Genomic DNA, 18848 nt, shown 5'->3' with positions numbered 1-18848 from the left:
TGCAGGTTATAAAAGAGAGTTATGTTCATACTTTCTTTTGAGATTATTTTTACAATTTGACTTTCAGAACTCCCTGGGTTGTGCGCAATCTGTGATGGGCTTGTTTGGAATAAATCCTCCTTTATTCAAATAACACTTTCTCAGGCTCTTCACAGAAGAAGAATCCTCACATAAGCATGTGCTACCATTTTGAACCAATGTACACATTTACCATCACTAACCCAACTAGGACCTACATTGGATGCCCACCCATATGGATTTGATGTTAGAAACGCAAGTGGGTCCCATATATACTAAACAATCTTGAGCCCATGTAAAATATATGCCCATATTAATTTAACATAACCCATTTGGGGCCCACATAGACATGTTTTCAGGGTCTGACTTGCATTTGCCCATGTGTGACACATATAGTTTGACCAGGTGGGCCCCACCTATGTCATCAGTACCAAAAAATATATACCGATTACCTCACTTTGCCCCACCTGGGGCACACAGCAAATGCTTTTCTTTAAATGACTGTGTTTGCCCATGTCTAACCCAGGTGAAAAACCCAAGTGGGTCCTACGTGTGTTTCCCATTTTGAAACAAGTGAAGTGTTTCCCATGTTTGACCCAGCCAGGACCTACTATATGTTTCCACTCGGTTTTGCCCATATGGCTTTAATGTGAGAAACCTAAGTGGGTCCCATATATACTAAACAATCTTGAGCCCACATAAAATATATGCCCATATTAACTTAACATAACCCATATGGGGCCCACATAGACATGTTTTCAGGGTCTGACTTGCATTTGCCCATGTGTGACCCATATAGTTTGACCAGGTGGGCCCCACCTGTGTCATCAGTACCAAAAAATATATACCGATTACCTCACTTTGCCCCACCTGGGGCACACAGCAAATGCTTTTCTTTAAATGACTGTGTTTGCCCATGTCTAACCCAGGTGAAAAACCCAAGTGGGTCCTACGTGTGTTTCCCATTTTGAAACAAGTGAAGTGTTTCCCATGTTTGACCCAGCCAGGACCTACTATATGTTCCCACTTGGTTTTGCCCATATGGCTTTCATGTGAGAAACCCAAGTGGGTGCCATATATACTAAACAATCTTGAGCCCACATAAAATATATGCCCATATTAACTTAACATAACCCATATGGGGCCTACATAGACATGTTTTCAGGGTCTAACTTGCATTTGCCCATGTGTGACCCATATAGTTTGACCAGGTGGGCCCCACCTATGTCATCAGTGCTAAAAAAATATATTGATTACCTAACTTTGCCCCACCTGGGGCCCACATAGACATGTTTCAGGGTCTGACTTGCATTTGCCCATGTGCGACCCATATAGTTTGACCAGGTGGGCCCCACCTATGTCATCAGTGCTAAAAAAATATATTGATTACCTCACTTTGCCCCACCTGGGGCCCACATAGACATGTTTTCAGGGTCTGACTTGCATTTGCCCATGTGCGACCCATTTAGTTTGACCAGGTGGGGCCCACCTGTGTCATCGATACTAAAACATATATTGATTACCTAACTTTGCCCCACCTGGGGCACACAACAACAGCCTATCCTTAAATGACTGTGTTTGCCCATGTCTATCCCAGGTGGAAAACCCAAGTGGGTCCTACATGTGTTTCCCATTTTGGACCAAGTTAAGTGTTTCCCATGTTTGACCCAGCTAGGACCTACTAAAAGTGCTCACTTGGGATGGCCCATATGGGTTTAATGTGAAGAACCCAAGTAAGCCCCATACAAAAAGCCCAGTTTGAGCCCATGCCCACATGGTACCCATCCAGCCCGAGCAAAAACCAGGTGGGGCCCATATATACATGTTGGCTGGGAACAAGTCAGCTAGCTGACATCTACAGAAGCTAAAGCTTAGCTTATTCTGGCTGAAGTAGTTCCAAATCACCAAACTTTAAAGCACTGCTAGAGTTTGTGCATAAAGATGAAAACTAAACACCGGTTATATTTTGGTAGTTAGTAAAGTTTGGCTAATTAACACATACAAATGAGCCGACTTTTAACAAGGTACACCTTGTTAATACCAGGCCGGGCCTGTGACGGCCTATATGCTAGTTATAACATCAATTCAACAAGTTTCTGGAAACATTACTCAGAGATTTGTCTATTTTGACGTGATAATGTCATGCATTGGTCTTGCTCTCTGGAAATTTTTTACTCTTCTCTGGAAAAACTAGGAATTACTGTGCAGAAAATCACAGTAGATCATCAGTTTCTAAAATACTCAGAGATCATCTTGTCTGGAACCAACAACTGTGCCACATTCAAAATCTCTCCAATCACCTTTCTTTCCCATTCTGATGCTCAGTTTGACCTTTGGGGGGGTTATCTTAACCGTGTATACAAGACTATAATGCAATCACTGCCACATGATTGGCTCAACAAATATTTGTACCACTTCAAATCAGGCATTCTTAGGATAATACTCGCACAGTGGCACTCTCTTAGAAATAAAGGGTTTTCAATAAAAGTACTCAAGGATCATTCAGTGAGGAGCAACATCTGCAATTTCTCCAGTTGGCAAAGGCAACTGTGATAATGCGGCAGGAAGAAGACATAAAACTGCAGCCAAGAGAATGTCTGGGATGACACGATCCAAAATACAAGGTTAGTTAAGAAGATGTTGTGTAGTTTTGAAAAAGTATAATCCCAAAATTATGGCTAGACAGGTATTTATAATTTGCTGAAATAATAGTGTCTGGGACAGTTAACCCAGACGCTGTACTGTACACTGAGTTTTTAAAAGCCTACTTAAGAGGGATGCTACTAATGAGCATTGCTTTAAAAAGTGTTGCCTCCTGTAAATGAGTTCCTCAGTCAAAGCAGTAAAAGCTAGGACTGAAAAACACAGTTCATCTCCTATGGAGGTAACAGAGGTGTGCATCACATATTTAATGTCAATTAACCAAATGTTCATGCAGGAAAGAGAAAGGGACACCACAGCCAATAAGATTCCTTCTCAGGGGAACGTGAAAGTAAATGAAATTTCATGACAATACAATGAATAGTTAGAAGAGATCTTTTCGTCTCAACCCAACAGACTGACATTATCTATCTCTACAACTGTGCCACTTGCAAGTGGATAAAGCAAATAACGGAAAACAATTAACATTTTAATTAACTCAGCAATGGAGATTCCTCCGAGGGTGCTTTGACACTGTGAGCAGCAGTGTAGCTTTAACGCTGAAAGGAGGATTAAAATCCAAATAACTATATCAGCTGGTCAGTGCACTGTGCTTGCATGAGTCCTCTTCACTCAGGCCCACATACCAGCTCCTCCCGGGACACGGTTCACGTTTCTGTCAGCATAGCAGCAGTCACAAGAGTCAGCTAGCATGGATTCTCGCATAAAGATAGACAAGTATAGGGGCTGTAGATTTAATACGGGCCAATTAAAGTTTCTCAGCTCTGTCGCATAGCTGTCCCCTCTAGGAGGCAAACAGTGGCATCCAGTCTGCATCTCCAAAATCAAAAGTGTTTAGGCAAAATGATGAGATTCCAGCTCAAAAGAAGAAAAATGATCAGTTGGAAACCGTATTTTTCTTCTTTGGAATCGGGACTCTCTGTGGAATTTCCTGATGTGAACCCCCCCCCAACCCCCCAAAAAAGGACTGAGTAGAAAAAAGTGAGTGTTATTTGGAAATGCAGAATCGTTGCCAATGGTTTCTGGACAGCAGGGAGTTGAACATGAAAGCAGAGCAGCCTCTTTGTATTCAGTCGAAAACAAACAGCTTTTAGTCAAACGTTCTCTTTGTCTCTTATAATGAATGAAACATCATTTATTTGCTCATTAATAAGCAAGTTATGACCACACAGTAAGCAGGACTCACTGTGTGCGACTAGACTCGCTCTGAACAATATCTGGATTCCAGTAAAATATTAAAAAAATGTTGAGAAATAAATGAGCTTTTGTAAAAAACTGTCATTTTATTTGCCAATATGTGGTTAAATATGCCGTCAAAGCACAATTTAAGGTTGCAATGCGTATTAACAAGGCTATGATCGTGATTTTTAAGCCACATTAAAGTCAAACCTCTACTGTTGATTTACTGTTTTCCAACCTGAGGTTGGCAGACTTAACCATAGGCAGGAGAAAACCAGACTTTGAGAGCAGTATGGTTTGGTAGAAGGGAAAGGGGATTCCTATTTTCTTTTGGACAGTGCACAACTTGAAAAAAAATTGAAATTTGAATGGAGTTGAATAGAGCTGACTTTAGCTTGAACACGTCAGTATATATTTTACCTTTTGTCTAATAAACTGGCAATACTTTTCTTTGCTACAATGTGAGCCTGCACACACAAAAACAGCGGAGCTGTGATTATTTAGAAAAAAAAAGGTTATTCACAATCAAATTCAAATTCAAATTTTATTAGTCACATACACAGTCGGAATAAGTGTCTGTTGTTACACAACTGATGCTATTTATTGTATGTTGGGGCTCAGTTAGATCCCACTGAGGTTAAATCCTTCTAAACACCTGACCATTCAAACCGAATAACAGATGATAACCTTGTTGATTGTGACCTGTTTGGCCGGGAATGTTGTTGACCACAATCGCAGACATAAAGCATATGTAAAGCTCTCAGATTTACAGCTGAGTTTACTCAGATACCAAACAGATACCACGTATTCCCTGCAGCGGCCTCCGAAAACATCACCTCAGCTCACGATCGTGTTTACATTCATCTTGTAGATGCAACGTGTGAAATTGTCCCATCTCTTCGGTCTAAACCGACTGAAACTCATCATGGATGTTGTTTTGTAAATCCTTGGCTTATGCAGGCTGTTGGCTCACACAAGAAACTAATTGCTGTGTACCACCGTTAACAGCGCTGCCAACAGCTGCAGACTCTCTCCCTGAAATCAAATCCCCCAAAACCCCTGTGGGGACGTCTGTGGCAATGAATATATTTATCCATGTTTGCGCTAGTCTGATTCAAACATGGATTATCTCAAAACTAACAAATCTCTGCCTCTCAGGCCACATTCGTCACTTTGGCTCACTGTGAGTGAGAAATGTTTGAACGAGGAAGGCGGATCAGTCCTGTGACACCACATGACACAAAACCTTTGAACTTAGGTCAGTCCCACCTGCAGATTGCGAAACTATTCGGTGTTTTCGCTTTGATGTGAAAGCGGCTAAAACATGGTGGGTGGACAGTCACCTGACAAATTTATGACAACAAGTGGTGGTGGTGAGTCTACTTGGGTGACCTCACTTGCTTTATTATTAAGTATTAGTGGGACACTCAAATATAGCAATGCCAGTGTTGCGTTTTCAGGCGCAGATACAGTTTCAGACTTCAGTAATGCTTAAACAAGTCTGTGCATAGTGTCAGAGTTTAAACATGGTGCCACTGCAGAAGTATGGATCCATGTTTACACACTGTTGCAAAAACATTAAAATTCTGCATTTCTGTTTTCACTAAACATGCAAGAAGAGCTGAATTTATAAGAGATTGTTTCTGCATACTGTTTTTACTTACTAAGGTCTTTGCTTTCAATCACAATTTTGGCCTATAGCGACTTTAGGATAAATAAAGTTGTTATTTGCAGCCACCCCCTTACCACTAGGGGCTGCCACAGCAGATAACTCCACATGTTTGATTTGACAGAGTTCTTAAACGGATGCCAACCCCAAAAAACTTGTATCTCTGGCAAGAATCAAACCAGCAACCACTACACCACTGCAGATAAAACAATTATTATGCCCCATTCTGGGTTGTTATAATTATCTTCCTGGAGTTTAACGTCATGATCCGGAGTCTGTTTATCAGTAATCCCCCAAGTTTCACATTTTCCTCTCCTGGTGCGTTTCCTGTATCTTGTCTAGTCCCCATCTCTGCATTAGAGAGCCTCTGTTTAGTTATTCCTCGTTTTATTTAGTTAGTTTCTCGTGTGTTTTATTTAATTTTGCATCTTTTGTCTCATTTTCTTCAGTTAGGTTCAGCTGTGTTAACGGGTGTTTTCCATACCCCTGATTACCCCACGTGCATATTTAATCCCTTATGGTTTTCTTAGCTCATTGTTGTGCTGTACTGTGTCAGCTTGTTAGTGCCTCCCTCATATGTTCCTGTTTCGATTACTTTGTGCTGTTCTTTGTCAGCTAACTGGACTTCCTGTTTCAGTTGACCAATAAAACACTTAATACTCTATTTTGTTTATAAGATATTAAGAAAAAGAGTTGGATTTACTTCCTCAGTAATTGTGTTAAAATTATGATTTAAAACTGACCAAAAATAATTATGATACTGCAGACCAGAAATACTCAGACCAGCCCATTTTACACCACCAACCATGCCATGTTCAAAGTCACTTCAATTACCTTTCTTCCTCATTCCAGTGCTCCGTTTGACCGTCAGCAGGTTGTTCTAATCATGTCTACATGCCTAAATGCACAGTGTTCCTGCCAGGTGATTGGCTGATTACCTATTTGTCTTAATAGGCAGTTGAACAGATGTGCCTAATTAGGTAGTCATGAGTGCATTCCTCATGCTTATGCTGTTACAATGTTGGATGCTCATGTGAAACACTGCCAAAGTTTCAGGCTTCATGCTGCTCTGAATGCTCAGTTTCAGACCGGTTTCTACTCTTGGCTATGTGCCACTGTACATCAATGAGAGTGGAAATCCCTGATATAGTACAGCTTATTACTGGATCATATTGTGCCAGTGCAACACCTCAAGATAAATATTTACAAGTGAGTCATGCAAAACTACTCTACTAAAGTCCAGGAATTAAAAATATGGAGTTGGGTAAAAAAACACAATACGTCCCCTTTATACATATAAAACTGAAAAGAAAAAAAAAGAAATAAAATAAAAAGCAAAGATTTCATCCAACATTTCTGTCTGTGAGCTAATTTTGTATGCCTGCATATATACGTCGTTCAGCCTTCCAGAAATCCAGCGTCTTCTCAGAGATTCTGACAGGTGCGCTATGGCTGCTCAGCAAGTGTCTATTTTGGGGCGAGTTTGGGAAGGGGCAGTGACATATCGGGACTGAACTGTGAGGGGAGTAGGCTGAGATGGGAATGGCGAGGAGCCTGAATCAGAGCAGTAGTCCAGTGAGCAACTCTGCTCTTCATAAACACATGACTGTTGTAACTACACCCACAAATACTCAGAACTTCGCTTCTGTTTGATGCCATTATCTGTAAGCTCGGTCATTACTCACTTTCTAAGAACATCATCATTTTAAAAAAGCAAACCTGTTATGCCTGTTTTGTTAATGTATTTTTTGTAAACTGGGGGAAGTAAATGAATGACACGAATTAACGAGACTACAAATTAAACCAAACAATCTGTAACTAAGAAGTGAGCAATTATCAATGAAAGTAGGTGAAATGAATCATCTTTTCAGAAAGATGCAAAGATTTCTCGAATTACACCGCCTTCTAAGAGAAACTATGTTATGAATTATGAAGGCATAAATAGCTACCGATTATAATTGCTGTCTTAGAAAAAGGCAACATAACAAACAAGGTGACTAAAAATCACTGAAGCCTCAGTTAAGTTTGTACCAACAATGAGCGGAAAAACAAAACAAAACACTTCAGCCTGGAGCTGACGGTGAACTCCTAGGAGCAGGTCAGATTTGGAGGTGTCCTTACCGAGCCTCCTGATGAGGTCCGTCGTCTTCTCATTCACTTTCCTCCTGTGCTCCCTGGGACTGGTCTTGCCGGTGCCTACGCTTAACATGATCGCTACATAAACTCCAGCGAAATAAACTTAAGCTTGTAACTTTAGGGGTTTGAGGAAGCTGAGGGCGCAGGTGTCCTTAAACTGCCCCAGACAGACCCCCAGCCCGCAGAAAGAGAGCGAGCGAGAGAGAGAGAGAACCGACCGCAGGAGTCCCCTCCCCAGATTTGCTACTCATGTTTGTGCGCAGGACTCCAAACGAGTCGCACGCTTCTGGAGCCAACACCTTACTCCTCCTCCTCCTCTTCCTCTTCCTGCCCCAACGAAAACGTAAAGGGACCTTGGTGGTGGATCAGGTATGGTCAAGTCCCCCTCCATACATTAATTTGTATACACACTTGTTTAAATGGTTTAAAGCGCACTATGTGCGCACAGAGTCTCAACAGTTGCGTATCAAAGCCTTTTTGGTTAAATCTGTTCTTCAAAAAAAACCAAAAAACTTTTTATGGGACCTTTTTGTTTTTTGTAAATAAAATAAATAAACCCAAATATAGACTTGTTTGAAATGTTTATTTCGAGTTTATTTTGCGCGGATGCCATGCTGTATTCCAAAAAGAAAAATTGTGCTGTTTCACCTACCTTTTCATATATAAATTTTAAAAAGCTTGCATACTTACATGAATATAGTGGCGTGATTAACGTCCACAGGCAAAGAGCAGGTTACCCTTTGTCTAGGCTCAGCAAACATTTAAACAGCTGAAATCTTTTCTTTCAGAGGAGGTAAAGCAAACATATAACCCTGATTGTTCAGGCAAACTTTCAAATATGTAAACACCTTCCTCTAAATGGAGATCAAGAGCAGAAAAAAGTGCTTCCACTTTAGTAAAACTGTTCCCCATTCAAATGCCAGTGACTGAGGAGCTGGCGTCCCCTGTTGGTTATTAAAAGTAACTGCTTAGCTCTCAACAACAACAATCAGTTCCGTAATGCCACATTCATCATCTGTGGCCAGTATGTTCATGCTGTCTGCACGGATTTAAAGGGTTGGTTATGAAAGTGAAAACCTGCACTGCAGTCTTTTTTAATTTTTTGATTATTAGATGGTGCTCACAGTACCAGAGCACTGCCTGCAAACTTAATTAAGTCTTAGTAATGGAGTTATAACAGAGAGCAGAGAGTGACAGAGCTGAGTCACAGCCATGTGCAAAGGAAACACACACGTACAGGTTTGGTAGGCTGGGTGGATGGAGCCTAAGGTGATGTTTCTTTAACCTGGTCATTTAATGAAGCTGGTGGATTGACTGTTTCCCTTACTAAAACACCCATCTGGACCTGCTGTCTGCACAAACTCCTCCTGCACCTCCTCTTCAGGCCCGTGCACCAGCGTATAATAGTATATTACACATATCTTTCATCTCCGCTCAATTGCAGCAACTACTATGTTGGACAGGGTGAGAGATTAAGTCATGCCTGCTAATCCTCACAAGCTGTGATCTATGCAGGAGCAGCTCTGGTGCTGTAGCTGCGCACCGCTCCTTGATTTGAGAATATGGGAAGCCCTGGTACTGTTTCTCAATCTCCATGGTCATTAGGTTTCATATTAACTAGAACAGATCACCTCCCCTCTCAAAGGATTTCCCAGTTTGCCTTGCTTATTTGCCAAAGCTGAAACTCTGCCTGCTTCTATTAGTAGAAACAGTGGGCCTGTGTTGTTTGTAACCAGTCTTCACTGGCAGTGTTAGGAGAGACCAGTCACCCAACATAAGGCCACAGACTGAATAACCCACTTCTTCCATTAATGGAAGCAAACTGCTTTGTGAAAACTGGACACAATTTGTGGATGACACAGTGAAGCATGCACAGTTAAGGATTAACACAGAATAATGACTAACTCTTTAACCATTGTGACATCAAATATGTATGCATGTAGTATGCACATGTAAATAATGTGCATCAGAAAACAAATAAAACAAATTAACCACATTAACATATTCCACATAAAGGTTTCAACCTTTTTCCCCACAGCATTTTATTTCCATTTGTTTATTTCACACAAGCCGACAATACAGAAAAGTTGTGAATACTGTAGAAGATTATTGGTTTGGCGAGTTACACCCATCTAGAGCTTGCTAACACTAGTTAACTAAAGGGAAACTGGAAAGATCAGGCGCGGTCTACTTCCTGAAAGCAAGACAGTTGCTCAAACGTCTCATGTGAAGGACTGTTTCAAAAAACGAATGTTTTCAGTCTGTTTGTGTATATTTTCGGTACTCTGACTTGTACAGTTCGACTAACTGTGGCAGTACTTGAAATGTGTACACTAATCGCTTTAGTGAAACGAGAAAATCACATCGGAATAAAACAGCCCAGGAATTACGCGGGCCCCATATGAACACGTTGGCCTAGTTAGCAGATGGCTATCATTACCAGTAGCACAGCGCATTGTAGTTGCTTTGCTGCAGTTGAATCGACAAACTGACACAAGCCAAACAATTTTATTTAAAAACGGTCTATCACTCATGGTTTAATACTTTTTATATTATCGCTACACGGTAGCGTACGCTAACTTACGTTAGCTTACCTAGCTTTAGTGCAGTATGGCGTTTTTCGTCATACTCAGACCGACTAGGAGCGTTTTCTGTGACCAATGAGTTAAACGTTAAGTTTATTTTTGTTGTAGTACGTATGGCTTCGTATGTATGTGGAGTAGTGTAGTGTTTAGTTTGGGAGCCACGACACGTAGCGCCCGTTGGCTAACGTTTGGCTAACGTTAGCTAGCTAGCGTCTCCTTAGCCGTTAACACGAGACAACAGTGTAAAACTAACACTGCGTATCAGAACGTTGGCTCCGCGGAAAAACTCAAACGCTGATCTACACCACTTCGTCAACTGCTAATAGGATTATTGAGCAAGTGTGAGATCGCCTGACCCACCCTTTAACAACGAGGGGTTCGGAACAGCGCTCTCCACGGCAGCTTCACAATAAATGTCGTTTGTTTACGCTGATTCCAGAGTTCCCCTGGCCCTCTGCCCCACAACATATCACTCCGCACAGAAGAGACTTTTGACACGGAAACATTCAATCTCTTAAATGGCGCCTGAGCAACGCATTTTTATGGCAGCTGACATGTACAAAAATTTATGTTTTGAATAAGCTGTATTTACTTAGTTTCTCAAATGAACGTCGAAGACGGACTAGATTCCGCAAGACAGTTTGTTGTTGTAGCTTAAAATACAGGGGGGGTTAATTGTATGGGTAATTTTGTCCTATGTTGGCTGGATGAGTAAATAAAAACAAAGCCTATTATTGTGTGTTTAAACCACGCATATTTGCTCCAGTTTGCAAATCACTTATTTCAAATGTAAACAGATTAACTTTTAGTTCTTCAATTGCAAACACAACCCCTTCATTTGTAAATAGTAGCGTCCGTAAAATGCCCGGGACTGCTTTCTTTGCGTGGATTACGGTCCTGTGATTGACTATTGATCTGCCCAATCAGAAAATACCTTGAGCTTAGCAACAGCAAAATTATTCTCTGGTCCAATCAACAAAGAGTAGGGTAGGCTTTAGCGGACTCGAGATCCTCTTAATTGATTGGTCAAGAAGCTCGCCAGTTATGGTAGACTTGTGGGCTATGTAGTTTGGTGCGAAGGTCTCCGCCAAGGCTTCGCCGAAACGAAAACGTCATACCCCACAATCCATCAGGAGTTGAAAGCAGTAGCATGCGCACGGGTAGAGGCGGAGCTGGTATATAAACACGAGCTCCCTCTTCTTGAGCGGCACACTGGACACTGTTGTGACGGCGGAACGCTGTCTCCGGGTTAACGATAACTCTGACAGCATCGAAACAGTTAATGGTAGTTAGCGACAGTTGCTCTGACAAACCCTTGGAGGAGTAACAAGTGTTTACTGTTCGGAAGTTTACTTTTACTTTGCGCGCGTTTGTTTACAAACGCAAACAATCTCAAAAGTTTCTTTATTGATTACGCGAGATTGTAGAATATTTTTGTTCAAATTAACGTCTTTTTAACGAACTTTAAAACTCAGTCACGGGAGCATGAATATCATCTAAAAATGTGCTAAAGTGGAGCCATAGGAGCGGAACACCAGGATGACTGAGCCAGAGGAGACGACCCATCACCTGAAAACTTCAGCCAGCCCTTCAGGTGGGAGCAGTGGAGACGCGTTGGAGCATCTCCCAGCTAGAAACCATGATGGACCACAAAACGGCGACAGGGGGCGACAGAGCGAGCATAAGCAGGAGCAGCGGGCGGAGAACTGCGAGGATATCAACACAGACAAGTTACGGCAAATGAAAGGCGGGCAGAGGGAGGTGTGCCCTGGGTTAGCAGCCGGAAACGAGGTCCAGAAGTGCCCGATTTCAACTCAGCCTCATCAGAAACGCAGCATCCAAGGAGCGACAGGAGACCACCACACCACACAGGGAAAAAACGCCCAAGACAGACGGCTGCAGGTACAAGTGGATAGTTTGCACATCGACTCTGATACGGGCTTAGATGCGCGTCTAGGCAAGAAAAGGCACAGGCGCAGGACCTCCAAGAAGAAGCGCCACTGGAAGCCGTATAACAAACTTTCCTGGGAGGAAAAGAAAGCCCTAGAAGAGAAGGAGACTGCCAGAGCTTCGCGCATAAGAGAGGAAATGTTCGCCAAAGGGCTCCCGGTTGCCCCTTACAACACAACTCAGTTCCTGATGGACGAGCACGACCGAGAGGAACCCGACCTCAACACCCAGATGGGGGTCAGGCGGCCTTCTGGGGTCGGGGTTTGCATGGAGGACACTGGCAGCGAGGATGAGGTCTTGGAAAACGAGGACCAGGACTACGATGACGGCAGCGGCGGGGGCAGCGATGGCATCGGGAGGCCCGGGAACGCGGGTGGAGAGTTCCTCCAAAGAGACTTTTCCGAGACCTACGAGATGTATCACGTCGAGAGCCTGCAGAATATGACCAAGCAGGAGCTGGTCAAGGAGTACCTGGAGCTGGAGAAGTGCATGTCCCGGTTGGAGGAGGAGAACAACCGGCTGAGACGCGCCGTGGAGCCCGGGGGTCAGAACTGCTCGGTCCGGGTCAAAGAGATGGAGAAGGAACTGGAGAGACTGAAAGCCCAAAACATGGAGCTGCTCCTGAAGAGCCAGCCCAGCAAGGACAGGGGCCAGGTCGCTACAAATTAAAATCCTTTGGATAAGGTAAAACATGGGACTACTGCATTTTTAAAAGAATTTATCATAAGTTTTTCTGTAAGCAGTTTGTCACCTGGACAAAATAAGTAAATATTTGACGTTTCACTTTCTATTTGAGCTGTTAATGTCCCATTCGGTTATTGTTTTCAAGGAGAATTGTAAATATTTCAAATTTGATTTCTTTTTTTTTCTTTTTTTCCTTTTTTTTATAAAGAGGTATTTGAAAAGAAATTTCCGTTTGTTCCTCTGCTCAACTTTGTAGGTATCCATTGACATAAACTGTTCTGTTTTTAATTTTAAGAGCAAATATTGTATGTCGGATTATTTTTCTCCCCCCTCCAGAAACTGAACAAGAAGAACTTGCAGCTAATTGGGCCATCCTTTCAGATACTTTTTTGCAAAAAAAAAAAAAAAGACTTCAGCGTGAACATTTTAACAGTTGTGTGTTAACCTTTTAGTTCCAATAAAATAATATAAAAATTGAAGTTCTGAATCAGACTGCCATGTGTTGTTCAGCCTGTCCTCAAACACAGGAAGCTGCAGCTAGGAGCTGCTGTCAGTGGCTTTGGTCAGATTTCTTGCAAGGATTCCGATATGGGCCAGACACAAGGCATCAGTGGCCTCTGAATGGAAGACTACATGAGAAGGGGGGATGGGATATGGATGAGATGCTCTTTATGAAAGCTTAGTCCACTCGGAGGTATACAGGAAGACATGCAAGTGGGATTTTATTGTTTATTTTACTAAATTTTCTAGGTTGTAATACAGACACACTGTGGTTATTATTTTTGCAAGTCAAGGATCTGCAGAAAATCGTGTCTTTATTCTGACTTGATAATGAATTTTCTCATCATTACAGCTACCAATCACATATATATTTACACCCCGCCCCCAGTTAAAATTAGTAACTTCACAAGTTTAGGCAGGCCTGATACAAAGAGACATGGCACCCAGAGATTTGTTTTGCAATCGATGGGATAATTATGTAGCAGGGTAGATAGTGGTAGAGGTGTAACTTAAATTTTTATTAAGTTAATTTAGAAATATCTTGCAAATAAATGCCTAAAGGGGGTTCCAAAATGTCTGGCGAGTGGTGAGACTTGTTCCTGAAGAGCCTGTGGACAGCCATGCAGACAAGGTTGGTTACTGATCATGTGAGAAGTGCTGCTCATTTGCAAAGCCTAAGAATGTGATGAAAAGTGTGTCTTTACTTTGGTGGGGTCATCCGTTTTAATAGAATCCCATTATTATAGCTACTACTCACAGAATCCATAAATATTTAAACATTCCCATAAATTAAAATAAAGACCCTCAACACTCCAGATTCCGTTTCCCTTTATGTCTTATTCCTCTTCAAGCCTCTAGGGGGAGCCAGTCAGCTCCTATTTTAAGATGCCCGCGCTGCAAAATGTGAGGCACATCTCCACTGTAAAAAATGTGTTTTGCGCACACACAAAAGTCACAAACGCAAACACATTTTTTTTTAAACATAGTTCTGTTTATTTACATCATATAACCTGCTTTTAAGCACACAGCCACGAGGGAAATGAGTTCAGGCGGACAACCATGTTTTTTTATTTGTTTTTTTCTTTTAGTCCAGTCATTTTTCATATTAGTCATACTCGAAAGCAATTCCAAATGTACACAATACAATATGTTACATATTAAGATAGTATGTACAAAAAAAAGAAACGCTTTTAAAATACAACAACGACACAAAAGGTAAAATCACATTTCAGACTGTCGACGTTTCCCTTTGATGAGGTTTTTGTTCATCTTTAGGAAACTGGATGCTGTCTGGCATGACCTAATGCAGTTGTAGGGTGGGGGTGTGTTAGGTGTACCTTATTCACACACTGTGGATTATTAGGCATAGAGAGGTGACCTCAGTTTGTTAAAAAAACAAAAGAAGCAGCTGAGAGAATACTATGCTTTTCCCCTCCTCTGTTAAAGGCAAAGGGAGTGCATAGAAGTGTCCTTGGCTTGAAGTGTGCTTTACTTTTCTTTCTTTTATTTTGTTTTGTACAGCCTCTCTGTTAGACTGCTTGTATTTAATGTACACATCTTTGGGTCAGTGCCTCAATTATACCGTCAACCACAGCAGAGGAGGGGAGGAGACCCAGAAATAACAAAAGGAAATGGAAGGATAAGAACCGAGCATGGCACTGCAGAACAAAAACACATTCCAGAAATCAGGCACTTGTAGAAAAAACCTTGAGGTAAGACGAGACTAGAACCTATTTATTATTATCATTCTTCTTCTCTTTCACTGGGTTATTATTTGGTCGCAGGGAAACAAGCAAGCCTTTTGTGACTTCTGAATTTGCACCTCTCGCTCGGGTCGTGTTTTTTTCGCTACTGCAAATTGGTTCTGCGGTCAAGACGAGACAGAAACAACAGACTCTTGTTCTTCTTTTTTCATTTCCTCCAACGTACCATTTCCCCACTCAGGGAAGATTTATTAGAACCTGACCTTGTGTGCTGAAAACACCAAAAAAAAAAAAAAAATCCTACACCAGTCTGTTAAACACTGTCAGGCATCTTCTTTTGAGTTCCTGTGTTCAGGAAATATGAGCTGATCTGTTGAGGCAATGCTCAGTAATGCCAGACTTGAAGCCCTGGCGGCATGATCAGCTGTCTGCAAACTGTCCGATATCACATAATAATTACCTGATTAAAATTCAGAACTTGCTACATGTTGTTACTACAGAGTGTTGTGTACATTTTGTGTAACTAGCCACGAGATAATCTTTATTATAAGACTTATCTCGTGAGATAAAGGTTTCCTGCACAGTGCTGTGAATCAGAAAGGCCATCTATGAGGAAATAAGGAATACGTTTAGTCGTGTTTATCTCGTCTCCTTTAAACAGGTACACCCAAGAGGTGAAATTGCAATAAATTTTACTTTAATACAAAATATATATATTTAATATATATATATATATTGAATATAAAACAAAAACAAATAATATATTAAGGGAAACATTTCAAGTAACATCTTGAAAACAAAACCAAACAAAAAAACAACTGTGCACTTATTTGCACTTTTGTAAACCTTAAAAAAAAGACCTAAAAAAAAAAAAAGTACAAACAAATATTATAACATAATATTTATATTTACAGGGTTAACTTAACAAGGCTTTGTACAAATGTTACAAAAATCGTTTAACACAAACACCTGCACGTTTAGACATGGTCACAAATATTTTTGGGCAAACACACATAAACATTATTAACAAGTAGAGGGAGACAACTGCATTTCATGTGAGCTGAAGTTTGGTGGAGTTTTACAGTGTGAATGGTCAGAGGGGAAACGTTAGGAAGACTGATATGAAGAATCAGTTGTTTGCCCTCCTGAAATGGTTTTATATGATTTTTTTAATTTTTTTTTAATAACTGTAGAAGCTGCATTTCAGCATCCTCGTCTGGTCGATTAAACTTTTAATTTACGTCATCTGTGATCCAGACAGGAAGGAAGAGAAGACGAGGGATGCTCAGTTGTTACACGAATCAGAATTCTTGGCTCTTACGTCGACCGTGATGACGTCTGTTTGTGTCTCTGTCCTATCATTTCTATAAGAGCACACTTAAAGGAAAAAGAAAATGAAAGCTTTGGCAACACTGGAACGCACCCTGCCATGCAAATGGAGCTCAATGAAAAGTAAAAAAACAACAACAACAACAACAAATAAGGTGGGCCGTTTTTCACCTGTCCACCAACCACATCCCCGTTTGCACTGCTGCCAGTTTACTGACCTGCAGGCCGTCAGCAGCTCAGCTGGACATCCACTCCCCCATCCTTACGCACAAACTGAGAATCAGCAGCTTTGGCCTCTTTTCTTGGAGCGGTGGTTGGGGTCAGGGTTCAAAGGTACTGGTGGAAATTGGAGGTGGGTGCTTGACGTGTAGCCGGTCCTTGGTCAAGACCTTCTGCATCCCGAGGCAGCCCTTGTGTTTTGACCTGGTTTTGATTGTTAGGAGATAAGGGGAAATCGCTGACAATCAGCTGGGGTCTCTTATCGGACATCTCAGTCGGGGAAGCCACCACAGTGTGTCTGCGCCAAGCCCGCTTCTTCCTGCGCGTCTCGGGTGACGGTGGTTTCCGCAGTCCGACGCGGTGCAGGTTGTCAGCTGAGCCTAGCAGTCGGGCGCGGACCTGATCGGCCAGCGACTTCCCGCCCGGGCCGGTCGGAGTGAAGGAAGCGGCCTCGCTGGGCAGCACGGCAGGCTTGGGTCGGGCTGGGCGCAGACTCTCCTGGCTGCTGCCTGAGGAAGTGTTGGTTCTGGAGGTATCCCTCTTTGCTGTGGGTGCACCTTCCGTTCCTGAGCCGGAGCCCTCGGATGGAGCCGTGCCCTCGGGAGACTCCATCAGGTCCGGGGAGCGAGTCTTGTTTTTCTCAGACTTCAGCTTCCTCCTGGCCAGAGTGTCGCACTGGATCAGCTTGTGGGAGTTAAAGGAAGGCCGCGAGTGCAGTCTGTGAGTGGTGGAGGAGGACGAGAAGGAGGAGGAAGAAGGTGTGGTGGAGCGGGCCCCTCCGTCGCTCCTCTCTGTGGAGTCTGGTCTCTGTGTGAGGGAAGTGGGTGGGGTGAGAATGTTACTGGTTGACAGAGCGGGGCTTTTGTAGTGTGTGTAGAGAAAGCTTCGCGGCGGCGCCAGCAGCTGCGTGTTTACAGGTGGCGCCGGGTGTTTATCGGGTCTCTCCTGTGTAAGAGAGCGCGAGGCGAAGCCGCTCTCATTATCTGTCTCGCTCACCAGCTCGCTGTGTTCATCATCAGCATCGTCCCCCCTCCCCTCAGATCCCAAGCTCCGCCCTAAAGTAGAGAGGGTGGAGTAACCTGAAACTATAGAGCGAGCATCCTCTGGAGCTCGCCACTGAGGCCCCTTCACCTCCGCCTGCACCTCCTCCTCCTCGTTTAACATGGCTGCCTGCCTTCCTCCCGCCTCCTCTTCCACTTTACAGGACAACCGATTGGGTTTAACGGCCGGCTCCTCTTGTCGCTCCTCTTTCACTCCGCTCTCTGCAACTTCCTCATCCTCCTCCTCCTCGTCCTCTTCTTCCTCTTCGTCATCATCCTCCTCTCCCTCTGCTCGAGGAGCAGTGTCTCCTACTGGCGACTCCACCTCCTCTTCCTCTCCTGCCCCTAAATGTCCAGCTTTGATCGGCTCATGCTCAGAGTCGTCGTCGGTGCTGCTGCCCACGCGGCGGGCGTTATGGCGCTTCCTGCGTTTGCGGCCAGTAACCGCTGACATGATGGACAGAGCCAGGAATTCCTTGGCTGTGAGGTCCTTCTTTGACCCCCATGACCCCTGAAAAAGCAGGAAATATTACTGCTGAATCTGTGCGTGCAGGAGGTTGGACAATCAGGCTTGCTTCATGTGAGGGGAGGTTACCTTTGATTTCGCTGAATCACTGTTGGTTGAATCTGGGGAAAAGGAAATGGAGACATTTGTGGGTCAGAACGGACGAAGTAAACAAAAGGCCAGAACAGTCATGGTGGAGGACACAGAGGGAGTTGCTGTGATCATCACTTATTTTTTAAAAGGAAAAAAACAACAATAAATAAAATAACTGCTCCTGCACTGCTCCCTGTATGTTCCTACAGACTTTAATGCTGATTTTGCTATGAAGCAGGTTGTTTTCCATCAGGTGCAAAGTGGACAACACCGCCTGGGACATTGCGTCTTAACGTGCGGCTAATTTTTGGATAAAATTGTGTTTATTCTCAGAAAACTGCAAAAAGTTTAATCAGTACTTCACATGTTGCAGGCAGTGGTTCATTCTGTGCTGTTTTTATGGTGATGGATGCTTCAGGGACTCAGATTAACCTCCTAATGCCGAGGTCATGGCAACCTGTCTGGGGTTAGGGTTAGTTTTGTTTGGTCACATAACAAATAGGAAACCATTTTCATAAACAAGAAGATGTTAGATTTCCTATAAGGTCTAATACATTTTGACAGCATTAGACTCTA

General features: G+C 42.8%; 3 protein-coding genes across 3 annotated transcripts in view; 1 reads left to right on the top strand and 2 right to left on the bottom strand.

Annotated features, from left to right (window-relative positions):
* Positions 1-7893, bottom strand: part of LOC146634094 (1-phosphatidylinositol 4,5-bisphosphate phosphodiesterase delta-3-A-like) — a 40785-nt gene extending 32892 nt beyond the window's left edge. Inside the window, exon 1 of the mRNA XM_085351802.1 lies at positions 7649-7893. Within this exon, the coding sequence (XP_085207928.1) occupies positions 7649-7736 (88 nt within the window). The 5' untranslated portion in view covers positions 7737-7893. The remainder of the gene's footprint in view (positions 1-7648) is intronic.
* Positions 7894-11473: 3580 nt separating this feature from the next.
* Positions 11474-13332, top strand: hexim1 (HEXIM P-TEFb complex subunit 1). The gene has a single exon (XM_085352773.1). It carries the CDS (start codon positions 11788-11790, stop codon positions 12865-12867), a length of 1080 nt encoding a protein of 359 aa, XP_085208899.1. The 5' UTR covers positions 11474-11787; the 3' UTR covers positions 12868-13332.
* A 2725-nt stretch (positions 13333-16057) lies between these two features.
* arhgap23a (Rho GTPase activating protein 23a) overlaps positions 16058-18848 on the bottom strand; it is a 51761-nt gene continuing 48970 nt past the window's right edge. The window contains exons 22-23 of the mRNA XM_085351801.1: positions 18270-18301; positions 16058-18185 (exon numbers count right to left, since the gene is read on the bottom strand). Of these exons, the coding sequence (XP_085207927.1) occupies positions 16743-18185; positions 18270-18301 (1475 nt within the window). The 3' untranslated portion in view covers positions 16058-16742. The remainder of the gene's footprint in view (positions 18186-18269; positions 18302-18848) is intronic.

Source organism: Diplotaxodon limnothrissa, linkage group LG4, assembly GCF_057381915.1.
Source record: "Diplotaxodon limnothrissa isolate DT_005_m linkage group LG4, D_limnothrissa_male_GT1.1, whole genome shotgun sequence".
Lineage (NCBI taxonomy): Eukaryota > Metazoa > Chordata > Actinopteri > Cichliformes > Cichlidae > Diplotaxodon > Diplotaxodon limnothrissa.
This window is presented reverse-complemented; position numbering and strand designations above follow the sequence as displayed.

Excerpts from the sequence above, each read along its gene's own strand:
- hexim1 (XM_085352773.1), top strand. The coding sequence starts at position 11,788 with ATGACTGAGCCAGAGGAGACGACCCATCACCTGAAAACTTCAGCCAGC.